The sequence below is a fragment of the Tiliqua scincoides genome, chromosome 5 (genome assembly GCF_035046505.1).
Source record: "Tiliqua scincoides isolate rTilSci1 chromosome 5, rTilSci1.hap2, whole genome shotgun sequence".
Classification (NCBI taxonomy): domain Eukaryota; kingdom Metazoa; phylum Chordata; class Lepidosauria; order Squamata; family Scincidae; genus Tiliqua; species Tiliqua scincoides.
In genome coordinates, this window is record NC_089825.1 from 127,431,336 (window position 1) to 127,449,820 (window position 18,485).

The 18,485-nt window shown below is 49.1% G+C and overlaps 1 protein-coding gene across 1 annotated transcript in view; it reads left to right on the forward strand.

The window, feature by feature from the left end:
• Positions 1 to 18,485, forward strand: part of TGM1 (transglutaminase 1) — a 43,308-nt gene that overhangs the window by 22,367 nt on the left and 2,456 nt on the right. Inside the window, exons 4-14 of the mRNA XM_066629055.1 lie at positions 4,304 to 4,555; positions 7,492 to 7,610; positions 7,912 to 8,019; positions 11,066 to 11,240; positions 11,607 to 11,745; positions 11,865 to 11,968; positions 13,569 to 13,657; positions 14,841 to 14,994; positions 15,107 to 15,388; positions 17,697 to 17,857; positions 18,162 to 18,298. Of these exons, the coding sequence (XP_066485152.1) occupies positions 4,304 to 4,555; positions 7,492 to 7,610; positions 7,912 to 8,019; positions 11,066 to 11,240; positions 11,607 to 11,745; positions 11,865 to 11,968; positions 13,569 to 13,657; positions 14,841 to 14,994; positions 15,107 to 15,388; positions 17,697 to 17,857; positions 18,162 to 18,298 (1,720 nt within the window). The remainder of the gene's footprint in view (positions 1 to 4,303; positions 4,556 to 7,491; positions 7,611 to 7,911; positions 8,020 to 11,065; positions 11,241 to 11,606; positions 11,746 to 11,864; positions 11,969 to 13,568; positions 13,658 to 14,840; positions 14,995 to 15,106; positions 15,389 to 17,696; positions 17,858 to 18,161; positions 18,299 to 18,485) is intronic.

An 18,485-nucleotide genomic window follows, 5' to 3' on the forward strand; every position in this document is an offset into this window, starting at 1 on the left:
TGACCGAGCCAACGCAGGCATCTCTGTTTCAGCAGTGCTTACATGCTAGGGATTCCAGCACATTCCAGGACTTTGTCTATTAGTGATGTTAACACTGATCATTTCCATGCCAGAAAAGCTTTGCCTGTGCAGCAATGAAGGGCAGAGATGCAGGCCCATCCTGGATGATTTTTCTGGTCACTTGGCAGCTGTATTTGCAGGGGAGGGGTTGCAGGTTGGCCAGGTCTGACACTGGCTGAGAGCCCGTGCAGTACTTGATGCACTGCACTGCATCAAGCCCGTGCATCAAGCCCGTGCACTGGCTTGATGGGCCCGTGCAGTGCCCCATCAAGGAGCCCCAACGTGGGGCTCTGGGACAAAGTCCCCAGCAACCTGGCACTTGTGCTGAGTAGTCATTGCTGATGTTTGCTGGCCTCACTGAGCACTGGCCTTCCCTGGCATTGGGAGATCTTGGTGGAGTGAGTTGGTTGGTTCTTTTAATCCCACTGATGCTGGGAGCTTCCTCACAACGGCCCCCTCCACCCCACCTGCTTTGCCTTTCCCACACCTCCTTCCAACCAATCTGAGGTTCAGAAACCCCCCACCCCACCCCCTTGCTTGCCTCAGGCTTGGCTTGAAAGCACACAGCCAATTCCCTGAAGCACTAGCATTGATAAAGGAGGGAGGCCTGGCCAGGGAAACTGCTCAGCCCCTGGCCTTTCCATCCTGTTTTTGTGGAGCTTGAGGAATCCTGTGCATAATTGGGAATGAGAGGAAGCTCGTGACCCAGAGAGAAACGGCATTATCTGTTTTGCGATTTGTGTTTCTGTTGCCCTTGGTTAATGTCCAAGAACATTTTAGGAGGCCCCTGAGCACATGCAGAGCGCCCTCTTGGGTTCAAAAGAGAAGGCTTAGAAGTCAAGGATGTCATGTGCTGGTTGTCGCTTTTATGTGGCACCTGTGGCGGGACTCCTGTGTTTCAAAGTAGGGCCTGGCAGGCAGAAGTTGATCAGCTGAAGCCTCTCCCGTCACCGCATCCCTATCCAAGATGGTGTTTGCTGAATTCTTGGAACACCGTTATTGAAGCCTTGGGCACCCTACCTGCAAAAGAGGCAGATCTATCGCAGGAAATCCTCCTTCGTAATCCTAAATTGTCTGGGAGCAGGCGATAGTACTCGGTGCTGAAGGAATGACAGTCTGCTCAGAAGCACTTTTTTATTGGTACTGAAAACAGATTCCAGGACTGAGCCCTGTGAATCCCCAGGGTACTTTACGCCCCACCTGCCCTGTTAACATATTTTGCGAGGTATGCATCTGGATGGCCCTCATTCAGTGCGATTGTCCCCTCCCTTTTTAAGTTCAAGGGTAAAACAATCTGGTAGCCCCAGCCAGTGGAGCCCACTGCAGAATTCAATGCAGAATTCAATGGCATTATAGTTTCTTTAGAAGAAGAAACTGTGAAGAAAACACAGGTCATGGTTCAGGATGTGGACTCACCTCCCTGCATTACAATCTCTGAGCATGAACTGGAGGTTGTCCATGACTTTGTGTACCTTGGCTCAACGATCTCCGACACTCATTCTCTCGATACCGAGCTAAACAAGCGCATCGGTAAAGCAGCTACCAGGTTTTCCAGACTCACAAAGAGAGTCTGGGCCAACAAGAAGCTGACGGAACATACCAAGATCCAGGTCTACAGAGCTTGCGTCCTGAGTACACTTCTGTACTGCAGCGAGTCATGGACTCTTCGCTCACAACAGGAGAGGAAACTGAGCGCTTTCCACATGCGCTGCCTCCGACGCATCCTCGGCATCACCTGGCAGGACAGAGTTCCAAACAACACAGTCCTGGAACGTGCTGGAATCCCTAGCATGTATTCACTGCTGAAACAGAGACGCCTGCGTTGGCTCGGTCATGTTGTGAGAATGGATGATGGCCAGATCCCAAAGGATCTCCTCTATGGAGAACTCGTGCAAGGAAAGCGCCCTACAGGTAGACCACAGCTGCAATACAAGGACATCTGCAAGAGGGATCTGAAGGCCTTAGGGATGGACCTCAACAAGTGGGAAACCCTGGCCTCTGAGCGGCCCGCTTGGAGGCAGGCTGTGCAGCATGGCCTTTCCCAGTTTGAAGAGACACTTTGCCAACAGTCTGAGGCTAAGAGGCAAAGAAGGAAGGCCCATAGCCAGGGAGACAGACCAGGGACAGACTGCACTTGCTCCCGGTGTGGAAGGGATTGTCACTCCCAGATTGGCCTTTTCAGCCACACTAGACGCTGTGCCAGAACCACCTTTCAGAGCGCGATACCATAGTCTTTCGAGACTGAAGGTTGCCAATACAATACAGTATAGTTTCTTTATGTGCATTGCATGACTGCTCACAGCCAGAGTTCTCTTTTAAGCAACCGCTGGTTAGAACGAACAGCAACCCTGGTGTGAGGGCCTATAAAATGGTAGACATGTAGATCTGGGAGCATAACGGACCGTTAATAGATGGAGTAACAGGTGGGAGTGAAGAGTGAGGGCAGCCTTCAGGCAGAGAGAAGCAGAGAGGGATGAGAGTGGATAGCTTGAGGGTTGCAATGTGGATCATGTGTCTGGAGCTGAGCCAATAGGCTGAAATGTTTGCGGGTAAAAGCCCAGTAGAACCAGTGGGGCACCTCCGAAGCCTAGGCACATTCCACTGGCCAGGCACTTGTGGTTAAAATCTGAGAGGCTCAATGGTATGAGGAGGCATAGGGAAGGCAAGAGGGAGCCACGGCTGAGAGGGCAGATCTGGACACCCTCCTGTGCTCGGGAATGTCTTTAAATATTTATTTATTTTATTCACATTTTTATACCGCCCTTCCTCCAAAGAGCTCAGAGCAGTTTACACAGCTGCTCCTCCCCTCCTTCTTGTCCTCACAACAACCCTGTGAAGTAGGTGAGGCTGAGAGAAAGTGACTGGCCCAAGGTCACCCAGGAAGCTTTGTGGCTGAGGGGAGATTTGAACCTGGACCATCCAGGTCTAAGTCCACCTCCCAAATCACTACACCATCCTGGCTCTCATTTTATCTTTTTGCTGCTTTTTGTGTTATCATTTTGCTGCTGTTTCTGCATGCCGCTTTGGTGCCCTTAAGAGAATTGAAGTAGGCTATTGTTAAGAATACTGATGAACCGCATTGCAACAAAGTTCACAGAGCAATTGAAAGACAAAATCAAAGGACTAAATGCTCCCCCGAACCAAAAGAGTTTGCACTCTAAAAAGATGCAGGACACCAGCAAACAGCCACTAGAAAAGACCCTGTGCTGGGGTGAAGAGGGACAGTTATTCTCCCCCTGCTAAATATAAGAGGAGCTCCACTGGAAAAAAGGGCCTCTTTTCCTAGTTAGCAGGGCATGTATTTGGCAAAAGAAGGCATATTGCTGAAAGACTGGTTAAAGCAGTTGACCTGACCCAGCCAGAAAGGTTTTTTGTCTGCGTCCCAAGCAGAGGGTGCCTTAGATACACTGGACCATTTGTCAGGCAGCTGGCTGTGATTGTTTAGAACACAAGGACCCAGGATCAAGTCCTGCAAGCACCCAACCAGTAAGATGAGTGAATAGCCCTATTCACATCTCTTGCGTGCAACAAGTGTGTGATCTGTGTACCATGTATATGGCTGTACACACAGGTAGCTGTGCACACCATCTGCATTATGTGTTTCCAAGGAACCAGTTCCCATGTTGACTTTTAAAATGAACATTATTATTATTATTATTATTATTTTATTAATTTATACCCCGCCTTTTTGCCCAACGGGCACATAAGGCAGCTTACAATTTAAAAGTGCAACATGAAAAACAATTAAAAACAATTAACAATAATTAAAAAACCTAAAAACAAACAAACCCCGTGGATTTTCATATAAAAAGCAAGAAGTAAGAACGCCAGCCAGCCTGTCAACAATTAAAAGCTTTTTGAAATAAAAAGGTCTTCAGTCCACACCGAAATGTTAGCAACGAGGGAGCAGTTCTCAGTTCTAAGGGGAGGGTATTCCACAGTTCGGGGGCCACCACCGAGAAGGCCCTCTTCCTGGCCGCCGCCCCTCTCACATCACTTAGTGGCGGCACAGTCAAAAGGGCCCCCCCCCCAGATGATCTAAGAGCACGGGCAGGATTGTAGGGGAGGAGGAGGAGGAGGAACACATGTACAATAATTCACACAAATAAATACCTACCATGTAACACTTGAATAGTTCTGTTATTGTGCGAATAGGATGCAGGGGGTGGTGGAAGCGGTTGATGGCCTACCCAGGGGTCTTCCTCTGGCCCCTCCCCTCCTAACGCCTCCATCTCTCTGGCAGGTCCTTCACCACAGACTTCCAAGGGCACACACATCCTGGTCCCCGTCGGCAGCTCTCTGTCCGACCGGGGCTGGTCAGCGGAGGTGCAGGACACAAGTGGGAACACCATCACCCTTCGGGTCTGCAGTTCGCCCACCGCTGTGGTTGGCAAGTATCAGTTCAGCGTCAAGACACGGAGCAAGGCTGGGGAGTACCCGGTGCCCTTTGACCCCCGCAATGAGATCTACATCCTCTTCAACCCCTGGTGCTCAGGTAAGTCGTGGGGTGGGAACAAAACTTTGCCACAAAGGGCAGAGTGCTCAAGTGGTCCATGAATTGGACAAGAAATCTTTTGGCTCACTGAAAAGCTGCTCTGAATTCAACAGAGCAGAGAGTGGTGTCCATCAAAGCAGTGTTTTCCAGCTGTGTGTCGGGACCCATTGGTGGGTCACGACCTGATTTTTGTGGGTTGTCAAAGGGTGATGGAAAGATCAGATACTGTAGCTGCTAAGTACCCTGCAAAGAGCTCAGCTCCTGCAGTTTGCAAGCATGTGTAAATATAGGGAGATAAATGTTTGAGGGTCTTTTCTCTGGTTATTATATATTAATTAATTCTTTCTAGATCTCCTTGTTTTTTTTTAAATAAAGTCTGGTAAACCTAGGTGGGCCCCAATAGAGTGTCTTTTTTTAAAAAGTGGGTTCCAATGCTAAAAAGTTTGGGAACCACTGTATTAAAGCATTGATGATCCAAATTCTTATGAAACTCAAAGAAGGCAGGCTTCTGTGCAGAAGAGGCACTTCTCCTTTCTCTCCTGCGGGGGTGGATGGGGGAGTGCCTTTTTGCAGATGGCGCCAGCTGCATGTCACCTACGCGAAATACGCTGTTTTCTCTGGAATGCTTGGTCTTGCTCAGACACAGACTTATGCAAAATTGATTGATGGTGTATATTTCAGTTGGGATTTCTTTAACTAGTGACTGCTGTAGTGGGTTTGTAAGGAAGGACCTTGTAGTGATTTTTCAGCTGCAGAACTGTCTGCCCAGATTGGCAGGGAAGGAGTGTGTGTGTGTGTGTGTGATGATCTTTGACAGTTTGTGATATCTCTGTGAAACCACTTTTAATTCCCAAACTGATAGTGTAATTTTGTGTGTGTGTCAAAGATTCTCTCTCTCTCTCTTGCATGTGTCCCATCCCTTCTTTCATCAGTGTACAAAATAATGTGATATATTTTTGCTAGAGGTGGAAACAAGATGAGCTTATCGCAGACCCTGAACTTTCAAAAAAGTTCTTCAACTTCCTGAATAGAAAACAATTGTCTTTCCCCAGCCTTACTTTGACCTGAAGCCTGGAGCTTGTTCAGATGGGATGGTTGGGAACTGGCTAAGGGGAAGAAATACGTGAGGAACCCTGAGCATGTGCAGTGTGACTGTTCCTCACAATACAAGCTTGTATGAAACTGCGCTTTACTGAGTCAGAGCCTTGGTCCTTCTAGCTCAGTGTAGCCTACACTGGCTGCTGGCCCCTTATCCAGGTTTTCCCCATTGATTTCAGGGGAAGATTTAAGCATGTGCTGAACTCTCTTGCTGAAATCAGCAAGACTTTGGCTGACATTCTGAAAGTACTTATAAGCACCATTGAACATAGTGGGACTTCTGAATAAACATGCACTATTTGAAGTGCTCGACTTCATGTGGCTCATGGTTTCTAAAAGTGTTGTTGCTGTTTTATTAAGGGGAGGAAGTTGTAACAAGTGAGAAAACCCAGAGAGTGAGTTTTTTCTACTCCTTCCCTAGTTCTGTCTTGGATTCCACAGACCTCTTGAAAGTCAGGTACTGGATTCCAAAGCTGTAAATTAACTGTTACCTTGCATATACCTGATCTTGTCTGATCTCAGAAGCTAAGCAGGGTCAGGCTTGGTTAGTACTTGGATGGGAGACCGCCTAGAAATACCAGGTGCTGTAGGCTTATACCATAGTCTTTCGAGACTGAAGGTTGCCAACCAACCAACCAAATTAACTCAGTTCTGCTTTGGACTGGGCTGTATTGCCTAGTGGTCAGAGGCATCCGCCTCAAGTCCCTTTGACACAAACTGCAGACACTGCTCCCCTGGCTATTTGGAGCTACTGCCTCTTGCCTTCCTTGCATGCAAGGCGAGGTTTGTTTTCCCAGTTCTGCAGGGGGCCCAGCAGGCCATGGTCTTATCTCTGCCCCACACTCCCATCCCTGTTTCCTCCCAGACCTCAGAGTGGAGGAATTCGGGTGGGGAAAGGCAATATTTAACTTCCATGGAACGTGTTAAAAAAAGCACCAAAGAAAATACACCTTGTGACTCTGGGTGCAGAAGGGCATTTAAAAAGGGCCAACCAAAGCAGAACTTTTAGAGAGTGCTTTGGAAAAGAAAAGGTCAGTTCTGGGCCTCTCTCTGTTTCTCTGTAGCACCACATAGCAGGGCTGGGTGAGTAGGTGCAGGAAGGAGTGGTGGGGTTACAAAGATAGCAGGCTAGTTGAGAAAGATCTTGGCATTAACACCTGTCCCTGTTAATAGATTTTTATTTATGTGCTTGAACGCCTTAAAAGTCCTAGTAACAAACCGATCATCAATGAAACCAAAATCCGTACCATTCATCCTAAAAATTTGTTGCACCGAGGACGGCTGGAATCGGATGGGGGGGTGAGTTGGATGGTTTTAGTGAGCTTGTGGACTCCTGAAAACATGCAGGGAGGCTTTTCCAACATGATGGTTTCTGACGCCCCCAAACATGCACACAGCATTTTGGGGAGTGCAGATTATAGGGAGAAGGGAGGGACTGGGGAGGGGCAGAATTAACAGACCTGCCTCTTTGCAGAGGACTGAATTCAAAAGACCTCTACTGCCATTATGAGGGGGTTGATTGTTGGGGGGCAGCCCCCCCCCCCGATTTTCTCAGCTGCGTGGGTGGCAGAAATTTAAGGGGCAATGCTTTTCCCAGTATCAAGGTATTTTGAGCCAGTGGGTTGTTGCAGAGGAAGACCCTGCAACAGATTATTGACAAATTAAGGGAGGAAGCTATACCTATTGAACTTCCGTGCATGAACCAACTGAGCAGTCCAATGGCAGGTATTCATTAGCTGATGAACTTTCCCCTCGTTCCCTTTCATAGCTTAAAGCACTTTTCAGTGTGAACCTCTGGAATCCTAACCCTCCCACCTTCCTTTCTGGTTCCTGTTTAGGGGATCCTGTCTACTTGTCACAGAGCAACTTGCTAGAGGAGTACGTGCTGAATGAAGCGGGCCGGATCTATTATGGCACCGAGTCCCAGATTGGGGAACGCACATGGAATTACGCACAGGTGGGCCCCGGGTAAAGTAAGAGTCTGTCTAGGAGGTAACGGCTACCTCATTATCATAGGAAGTGCCTTGATATAAGGTACGATATGCAATATATACGTACCCTTCCAATATAAGAAATATGCCCTTCAGGTTAATGGAACGTCCGTTAATCCATGGGCCTCCTGACTGCCTGCAGTCCTGGTACAGCCCAGACACCCCAAAGTCTGCTTGACTTCAGACAGCTGTCCCCAACCAGCCTCCAGGCTGGGGGTGAGTGACTGAGTGTGATGCAAGGATCTTCCTCTCTTTTCCTCCTCACAGTTCGACCACGGGGTGCTGGATGCCTGTCTCTACATGCTGGACCGGCGAGGAATGCCTCACGCGAGCCGTGGTGACCCAATCATGGTCTCCCGGGTTGTCTCTGCCATGGTGAGCTGATGCGAAATACCCAGGCCCTTCCCTCTGGGATTCTCTCACCTTCCTCCTCTTCTTAGTCTGCAGAACCCTTCTGCTTCTGAAAAATACCTGTCTCACTTCTGTCAGGTTTGTATGCTGACCTTTCCCCAAGGAGGTCAGGGCAGCATTCTTGGGATTGTCTCTTTTTTTCTAAACTTCCACAACAGCCCTATATGGTAGCCTGGATATTGGACAGTGGCATTCAGTGACCATTCCGTGAGCCAAGTGAGGATTTGAACTTGGACCTTTTTTTTTTTAACATGAAGGTTTTTCTCTTTATTGAATACAGACTCGTCCAGCAAAAGGAAAAAGAGGGCAAGTGGGAGGGGTTCATGGTACCGAAATATGTATACGCGTGTGTGTGTGTGTTGGGGGTGGCTTGTGCATGCTATTATGGGGTGGGGAGGAAGGTCTCTCTCTCCTCAGCTGGGGGGGGCTCTTCAACTTGAGGTTCAGGGAGAGATTCCCTCCCTGCCCTTTGAGTATTAGGTTTGGTTTTTAACCCTTGCATGCCATGGGGGGGGTGTCTGCACATGTCTGAACTGGAGGTGCGCTTCGAGCCCACCCCCCAGTCCTCACATAAGTGTGCCCCTCCGTTCTTGAACACACACCCCCCCCCCCTTGCTTCCACTCGGATTATTGGCCACAGAAATTTGGAGGGGGGGGGAAGAGAGAGAAGGGGTGTCACAGCTCCTGCACTTTACAAGTCCTGCCTATTGCACAGGTGTAGAAACAGGGATCGGCTTGGCTGGGTCTCCAGCGTTTGGTGAGGGGGGGGGCGAGGAATTGCTTCTTGGGATACCGGGGGGGGGGGAAGGCGTCTTACAGGGGAAGTGGACGAGACCGCTCCGCCTTGGCGGAGAGAGGGGCAGTGGTTCTGTTTGGCCCTCTCTTGTAGATCTTATTGGGGTGGGGGAGAGTCTTGAAGATGCAGAGGGTTGCAGCCTGGCTTGGCTGCCCCAGCCAAAATGCTTGTGAGAAATTGCAGGTTTCTGGTTCGGTCTTTGGCGATCATATTGTACCCCTTGGAAGGGGGTCGCAAAAGTTTCGGCTCCCCCTCCCTTTCACGCCCCTTAATTTGTCATGACGACAGCGTCCGTCAGGCAATTCTTGGGTGGTCCTATTTTGGGGAAGGGGGGGGAGTTGCGTGTCCTAGCGTTTATTTTTTAGCATAGTTTATTTTTTAGCCGAACACTGAAGCCAGCAGGCGGCTTGGTGCCAGAACTTGGACCTTTGATTGATGCCTTTGCAGTTGGAACTGGCCCTACCTCAGACCCTAGGATGCCTTGGAAGGGCCTGTGTCAGAAATCTCAATTTCTCAGTGTCTTTTTGAGTGGCCACTCGAAGCCAAAGATAGACCTGATTGCTGCCTTGAGATACCCTGTGCCCAAAGGGTAGACCTGGCCTCCACAAGGGGATCTTGAGGCAGAGGGCCCCACAGTGTGCTACTTTCAAAGTGTCCACGTTCCACTAGAGGCACGTTTACCATGGGTTGACCACTCCTGCTTTAGTTGATTCTTCCCTCTGTTCAGTTCTTTCATTCCTTTTATTATATGTGCTCCTCTTTCTCTTGATTCTTCTTTATCTTTACCTGTACCCTCATTTTCAATGGCAACTCATAAGTTCAGGGAACATCCAATGGCCGCCATTAATGCCCTCTAGCCAGCTGTTTATTTCCAAATTGGCTAGAAGCTGTCTATTTCTACCTGAAGCCTTACACTCAAATCAAGAGAGTCCTTTGCACATGCCCAGAAAGACGTTCTAGTACTTATAACCAGGGTGCACCCCTGCCTCAAACCAGGCACCAACTTTAGCCACCCATTCCATTCACAGAAGCAGATCACTTTGTTAGGAGTCTGTTTGGATGGGGAAAGTTAGAAAGTGCATAAGACAACACACAAGATGGCCTGGCTGATCCTGTTACTGTTCATTCAAAAGACATTTAACTGAGTTCCATATAAGTTATTCTCAAATAAGGATGCATAGGGGGATGGACAGAGTGGATAGGGAGATGCTCTTTACACTCTCACATAATACCAGAACCAGGGGACATCCACTAAAGTTGAGTGTTGGGCGGGTTAGGACAGACAAAAGAAAATATTTATTTACTCGGCATGTGGTCGGTCTGTGGAACTCCTTGCCACAGGATGTGGTGCTGGCGTCTAGCCTAGACGCCTTTAAAAGGGGATTGGACAAGTTTCTGGAGGAAAAATCCATTATGGGGTACAAGCCATGATGCGTATGCGCAACCTACTGATTTTAGAAATGGGCTATGCCAGATGCAAGGGAGGGCACCAGGATGAGGTCTCTTGTTATCTGGTGTGCTCCCTGGGGCATTTGGTGGGCCGCTGTGAGATACAGGAAGCTGGACGAGATGGGCCTATGGCCTGATCCAGTGGGGCTGTTCTTATGTTCATAAACTACAATTCCCAGGAGGCCTTGCAGGTCTTCTTGTTATCCGGTGTGCTCCCTGGGGCATTTGGTGGGCCGCTGTGAGATAAAGGAAGCTGGACTAGACGGGCCTATGGCCTGAGCCAGTGGGGCTGTTCTTATGTTCTTATGTAAATCACTTTACTGTGGTAGTATAGGAATTTGCTGATATGATCTGATGGATGCAAATCTTCTTTAAAAAAAAAAAAATTATATGTGATGAGTTGGACCAGCCAGGCTGGCGCATTTTTCAGCATTCAGTGGCAGGGGTTCCACAGATGAACAGCATCGTTAATCATCAGTTGATTTGGGCAGCTGCTCTCCTGTATTGAGATGGAGGGCCGTTGTGACACTCTTCAAGTGACCTTCCTGCCTTTTGGTCATCTTGTCCTGCTGTTCCCACCTTTCAGCTCCTTGTAGATGTGATGCCCCAGTGCAGCTGGTGCCCCTGGGATCAAGCCACCCCTGAGGCAGGATCCAGCCTTGGTGCACCTCCCTGTCCTCTTCAAAACTGGCAGAACATCCTGGCGGAGTGAGTTTCTGGCAGACTATTTCCCAGCTCATCGCTTTGGTGTTCTCTTCCTTTCAGGTGAACTCCCTGGATGACAACGGGGTGCTGGTGGGGAACTGGACGGGCGACTATTCCCGCGGCACCAACCCCTCGGCCTGGGTGGGCAGCCGGGACATCCTCCTGCAGTATCACAAAACGGGCTACCCCGTCCTCTACGGCCAGTGCTGGGTGTTTGCTGGAGTTGTGACGACAGGTAGCTGCCGTTTGGGGGTGATGGTGAGAGAGCGCGTGGGGCAGGGGAAGAAAGAATCTAGGTGGGGAGGAGACCTGAAGAGAAGCAGAGACGGGGAGCGAGGTGTCTAGTTCACTGACACACACAAGCACAAATATGCACATGCACTTTGAGTTTCTGGGTGGATCTTTCTTAGGTGACAGCGGGACTGTTGGCCTTCTGTGCTAGTTTTGGCTCTCTGGCTAGTCAAACTGCCAGCCAAATATAGGAAGTGAGAGTCTTTTTGCCAGCTGACACAGGAAGACTCAAACCTGGGGGGAGCAGGAGTAGTGGGAGGCTGGGGGTAAAGGCACGGCAGCAAATGCAGGTCCCTTCTTCTCTCCCCAGTGCTGCGGTGCCTGGGCATTGCCACCCGGACTGTCACCAACTACAACTCGGCGCATGACACGGACGTCAGCCTCACCATGGACATCTACTTTGATGAGAACATGAAGCCCCTGGAGAACCTCAATGCCGACTCCGTCTGGTGAGGGAGCAAAGGCTTGTCCTACCCAGCAGGGGTTGCAGTGCCCGGGGGGGGGGAGCAAGTAGGAGTTGAGGCTGGCATTGCCGTCATCTAACCCAAATCGCCGTCTCCCGATGCAGGAACTTCCACGTCTGGAACGACTGCTGGATGACGCGGCCAGATCTTCCTTCAGGGTTTGATGGGTGGCAGGTGGTGGACGCCACCCCCCAAGAGTCCAGCAGTGGTGAGTTGCAGAAGGGTGCTGTGGGTGGGGAAGGGTGTAATATATTTGGGGGAGTCTCAGCCTGGGGTCTGGAGCCAGTCACCTTTCTCTTGCACCGTGGTGGCTGTGAGCAGTGGACCTGATCTAGACGATGCTGCTGCTGCATTACCACTGCAGGTGACCAGAGACCTCAGTCTAGGGCAGGGCTGTTAAACTTATTCCCTACAGCGGCCCAAATAGCATCCATGGTACCTACTGAGGGCTGGAAGTGACACTGTGAAGCAGATAATGGCTAGAAACAGTGGCATTGCTAGGGGGTGTGGGTGATGCGCACTGGGGGGGTGACACTGCTTACCATGATGTTACATATCATTTGATATGATAGGGCAGGAGGTCTGGTCTAGAGGGCAGAGCCTCCATTTGCCTGAAGATAACATCCACAAGGTTGCCAGTTCGAGGCCGCCGGCACCGTGCGACCTTGGAGCAGCTGACAAGCTGAAGCTGAGCTATTCCATCTGCTCTGAGCGTGGGAGGATGGAGGCCAGAATGTGAAACCAGATCAGAGTGAAACATCTGGACTGTTGTGGTTCTTGAAAGATAGAACCTTCTTTCAATTGTAAAAATCCTTACGGGGATTTAATCGGCCTGCCTATGTAAACCGCCTTGAATAAAGTCTTGAATAAAGACCAAGAAAGGCGGTATATAAATACCTGTATTATTATTATTATTTTTATTATTGATGCATGATTTCATGCCGAATGCAATGAAACAATGTCAATGTATATCTGTTCTATCAAAAGTTATAGCCAAGACATCAGTGGGATAGGGTGATGGTGTATCTTCCCCTGGCTGAGGCAAGAGCCCAAGGCAGCTTGCAAAGTTCCTTAAAAAAACAGTCAAACAGAATAAGCAAAGCAAGCAATAAAAACCTTTGGGGATTGGCTATTTAGACCAGACTTGATTAAAAATAAAACCACATCTGAGAGAATAGCAGCAAAATGACACACTGTATATAGAGGCACAGGAGGTTACTACCAACCCATTGCTGAAATGCCTGGCAAAATAAAGATGTTTTGAGCCTTTGCTGAAAAGCCAGGAGGGAAAGGGTAGTTCTTAACTCCCCTGGAAGGGAGATCCTTAATTGTACAAATCTATAATTTGCATAATAATCTTGATAATATTTTCAAGATGTGGGAGAGAACCTGTTATCACTCAGGCCATCCTTTCAGCACTGCTTCTGCCAAGGCATCTCTTCACAGCTTAGTAACTGAGAGGCGCTCTGCAAAGCAACACTGCTGAAAGGGCGACTTGCGTGATAATTGGGTTCTCCCACTGCCTCAGCAATTTCTCATGCCTCTCGGCCTGCTGCATCCCTCATGCTGTTCCTTGCTTTCTGATGTCTCCTTCCATCTTCCAGCACCTCTGCAGAAGCAGCGCTGCTGAACGGTGGCACTGGGAGAGCCAATTATCATAATAAATTAACATTATTTACGAATAAAATCGCTCAAAATCATTCTGCAAGGAGTTCCTCAGATTAACACCGAACACCATCCTCTGTTCCTGAAAGTGCTTCCATTCCCAGCTCTACGCTTCATTAATCCTTCCCTGCTTTCCCCAACAGGCATCTTCTGCTGCGGGCCCTGCTCCGTGGAGGCCATCAAGAACGGGCTGGTCTACATGAAATACGATGCGTCCTTCTGCTTTGCTGAGGTACTTGCTCCCAACAGTTTTGCTCAGGTGGTTGTTAGCAGAGTACACCCCTCTGTCCATGCCTTTCTAGGGGGCCTGTCTTGGTCACAGACAGGCCTGGTCTCTTCAGGTCCTGGGAGAACCCCTGTGGAAGGCAGATGTTGATGTGACCTCAGAGATAAAGACACCTCTACAGGCTTTATTGGTGCTTCTGATTTAAAAAAGAGCTGCTTTTCATTCTAGATTTATGCTCTAGTACAGGGGTGTCCAAAGATTTTGGCAGGAGGGCCACATCAGCTCTCTGACACTGTGTCGGGGGCCGGGGGAAAAAAAAGAATTAATTTACACTTAAAATTTGAATAATTTTACATAAGTTTAAATAAATGAATATATTAAAGATGAACTTATATGAATGAATGAAGGTCTTGCAATAGCTCAATGCCTATAAAAGGCCTTGCACCAAGCAAGGCTGGTGCTGCTGCTGCATCACGGATGTGAAAGAGCAAGCAGTGGAGGGAGCTCTCATCCCACAGCTCACACGAGAGGTCAAACAGTCGCCCTTACGCTAAGAGAAGTTGCGTTGGGCCAGTGCAGGCTTCAACAAATCTCCAGAGGGCCAGAGGCCCAATGGAAACTGGGGGCTCCCTGAGGGCCCCATTGAGAGGCCTCGAGGGCTGCAAGTGGCCCCCGGGCCGGGGTTTGGGCACCCCTGCTCTAGTATGATGCCACTCTGCACAGAGCAGCAATTTTCAACATTTTTCTTCTCATGGCACACTGACATCTATGGTCTTTATGATCTTCACCGCTTCTGATGTCACTTCCAGCTTCTGGGAGACTTGTGGGTTCTGCGGCTCTGCTTCTAGGTCAACTGTCTGTAGAAATGAATGGTCTGTCTTTCTTCCTCTGCCATCTCTGCCCTAGAAATTGTCCTAGAAGCAGAGCCACAGAACCCAGAAGATCTTTTTCAACAATTTTCAGCCGCTGTGCTCCCAACTCCCGTGGTACACCTGTGGACCTTTTGCGACACACCAATGGGCCACAGCGCACTGGTTGAAAATTGCTGCCATAGAGAATCCTTGCCACTGGCAGCTTTTGATGTTTACTAGGCACTTTGAGAGTTCAAAACTCAACTGAACTCTTATAGCCCTGCAAAGCATATGACAAGAGGCACTGCTGATTTCCCCTCCTCTGGCGCCCTCTGCAGGTGAACAGTGACAAAGTGTACTGGCAGCGCCAGCGTGATGGGTCTTTCAAGATAGTCTATGTGGAGGAGAAGGCCATTGGACACTTGATCAGCACCAAGGCAGTAGGCTCCCAGCAGCGTCAAGACATCACCGACCTCTACAAACATCCCGAAGGTATGATGGTGGGCAGAGATGGGGCTGGGGGTTCTTTGGGGAGAGAGGGTGCCTGGGCACCCAAGTTGCGGCAATAAGCGAGCACCTCTTGATCTCTTTGGTCTCTTCCCAGGGTCAGATGCTGAGCGCAAGGCCGTGGAAACGGCAGCCAAGCACGGCACCAAAGCCCACATCTACACCAACAAGGAATGGGGAGATGACATTTCAGTGACTGTAGACACGCAAGAGGCCTACACAGGCCAAGATATTTCACTGCGGGTCAACCTGAAGAACCGGAGCAACATGCCCCGCAATGTCTCAGTTAACCTCTTTGTGGCCGTCATGTATTACACGGGTGTAACGGGCAACAGCTTCAAGCAGGAGCAGCGGCAAGTTCAGATTCCAGCAGGCGGAAGTAAGACTGGCTAAACTTGGCTGCCGTGTTCATATGTGTGGCCCCTGAAGTGCATGTGCGTGCAGCAGGCAGACATTGTTAATTCTGGCTTCCCACCATGTGACTGCACATACAATTCCCTACACGAGTCCACTTCCATATATGCGTCCACTCGGTGTGATGCATTCCTGAGCATCATGACAGTCTCTTGATTCCTTTGGCTTTTCCATGGGAAGGATATCTGTGCCCTCAAACTGATCCTCCTGGAGCATTGGCAGCCCTTCATATATTGGCAGCCCTTCATATTGGCAACCCTGCCACCCAGAAGGGCAGGCTAACCAATCCCTGCTGTCGTTAATCCCAAGAAGTCAAAATCCACATGACTGCTGCTCTCAGCCATGTGTCTCCTACTAGGGACAGAACCTTGTCCCATATGTCATCAAATTCCCTCCCAAATGAGATTCACCTGATCCACCCTGTTGTGTTGGCAGATTATTAGTCTACACCTAGGGCCACACTGTTTTAAATTCTGTGGAACATGACAGTCACAAACACACCGCCAAGTTCTTTGATCGCATAGAGTGCTGGCCCTAATTAATTGAGCAAGGGGTGGTTTTTGAAACTTATTTTTAATTAAGTGCTATGACAAGCAGGAGATTGCCAGGTTCTACTTTAGAGGAGGCGTTCCTTTCTTGGTGAGAGAGGAGCAGGAAGGTCTGCATAATCTGAAAGCAGCTTTGCACATGTGCAATCTCATCTGATCTTGGAAGCTAAGCAGGGTCAGGCCTGATTAGTACTTGGATGGGAGACTGCCTGGGAATACTGGGTGCTGTAGGCTTATACCATAGTCTTTTGAGACTGAAGGTTGCTAACCATAGCAGGGGTGGGCAAACCCCAGCCTGGGGGCCTTTTATGACCCTCAGTTTCCCCCAATCCACCCCACAGTCTCCAATGAACATCTGGCCCGTCAGAGACTGTTGGAGCTCGCACTGGCCTGCGACTGCTGGTCGCAACCACTGGACATGAGCTGCGGGCTGAGTTATAGTCCTCATGCCTCATTGGACAAATTTCTAGAGGAGAAGTTGATGGATATTTTAAGGGTTAACCTAACTTCTCTCAGATAAGAAAAACACCTGAAATTAGGAGCCAAAGTAGTGACTAGTTTTTGTTAAAAACAGGATAAAAAAGGTCATTATGTCAAGATGACCTGCAGAGAAATACATGTGCGTCATAGCTTTCCCAAAAGGAAAATTCCAGGGACTTATGTAATCAAAGTTGCAGGCCAGAAACTTCTCCATACATGGCTAACAGACTTCCCAGTTAGGGCTGGAACCATGCACCAGTATGCCCAATAAGGAAGTGGAAGTGACATGCAATATCACATGGGTCAGTTGTTTGTGACAGAGTACAAGTAAGAAGTTTTGGGTGTGGTTCTCTGAGAAATCAATGATCCACCATGGGGTAACTTCGAACCTGTATCCATCCTAATCTATTCCTAATCTGTAAATAGCATGTAAATAAACTTTCTATACGCTTTTAAAGGAGTCTGTGTCTGCTTAGCATTGACTCAGAGACCGAATCCCAGAAATCTCTCTATCAGTGGCGACTCCGCCAGGACTCTGGTTGTTCTCTGCTAAGCAGTTAGAGAAAAACAAAAACAAAAACCAAGCAACTTAAATTGGAAAAGATGTGGGATACAGGTTCTGATGGTTTCTCCCCTGTTTGCAGGTTACATCATTACGGGTTACAAGTCATAGTAGGTATGTGCAAGCTCTTGGTTTTTAGAGGCAAGCTACCTCTGATTGCCAGATGCAGTGGAGGGCACCGGGACGCAGGTTGTGCCTCTTGTCTTGTGTGCTCCCTGGGGCATTTGGTGGGCCACTGTGAGATACAGGAAGCTGGACTAGATGGGCCCTTGGCCTGATCCAGCAGAGCTCATGTTCTTATGTGTACTATAAATAAACTCAGTAAAATTCATTCATCCATATAAGATCTGTTTCTAATCATTCATTTATATAAATGTATTCAAATTTGAAATGTAAGTTCATTTTTTCCCAGCCTGCAACACAGAGAGGTAATGTGGCCCCTCCTGCCAAAATGTTTGCCCAGCCCTGTTGTATAGTATGATGCTTCAGTTCTGATTTACACACACCCCCCCCCCGGGAATTAGCTCTGGAAGGGGGATGAACACCACTTCAAGCACCCAGTTCCTGGGCCTGGCCACAACCTTGTGTCTGTTTCTGCCTCAAACAAAAAGACTGTGGTCCCCTTCTGCTTGTCATGATTGTCAAGTATAGTCTTGTGTGACCCTGAATTTGTCTCCCTCCAGCACAAGCCGTCCCCATGGTGATCTCCTACCCTGAGTACAAGCCCCACCTCGTGGACCAGGGTGCCATGAAGCTCAGCATCTCTGGGAAAGTTGCAGAGACTGGACAGACGCTGGCCAAAGAGCACACCTTCCGGCTGCGCACTCCAGACCTCACGCTCACGGTATGCACTGGATCCCTACGCTTGAAGTCTGAGTCTAAAAGCCAATGGGGGGGCTGTGCCCATATACTCAACTCTCATGTCCTGCATGTTGCATCTGGCTGTCCGGAATAGCTCTGACAGTGAGTGGGAGGGTTAAACTTGCACAGCGTGTTGTAGCACCTACAAGACTTACTGCGCCTCCCCTGTAGCTACACTAGTGCCCTCATAGCATTTGTCTTGGTGTGAGTGCAACTCAAGCGTGTGTTCATCGCCTCATCCCTGCTCCATCCCCCCAAAAAGTAACGTGGTTCTCTCTCTTTCTCAGCTGCTGGGCCCAGCCATTGTTGGACAAGAGACTGAAGTCCAGATTGTCTTCAAGAACCCGCTTCCTGTGACGCTAACAAATTCCATCTTCCACATGGAGGGCTCGGGGCTTTCCACCCCCAACACAATGACAGTGGGGTGAGTGATCCTTTTTTTTTTTTTTAAGCCCTGCACAAGTACGTCTTTCCCCCTGCTCCTTCCATTCTCTGGAATCTGCTTTTCACTTAATATGTTGGGGAGGACCACTCCCTGCCCACCCTCCAGTGCTAGCCTCCCTTCTTCGATTGCGCATGCATCTGGTCCTTCGCACCTCCCAGTGACTGTG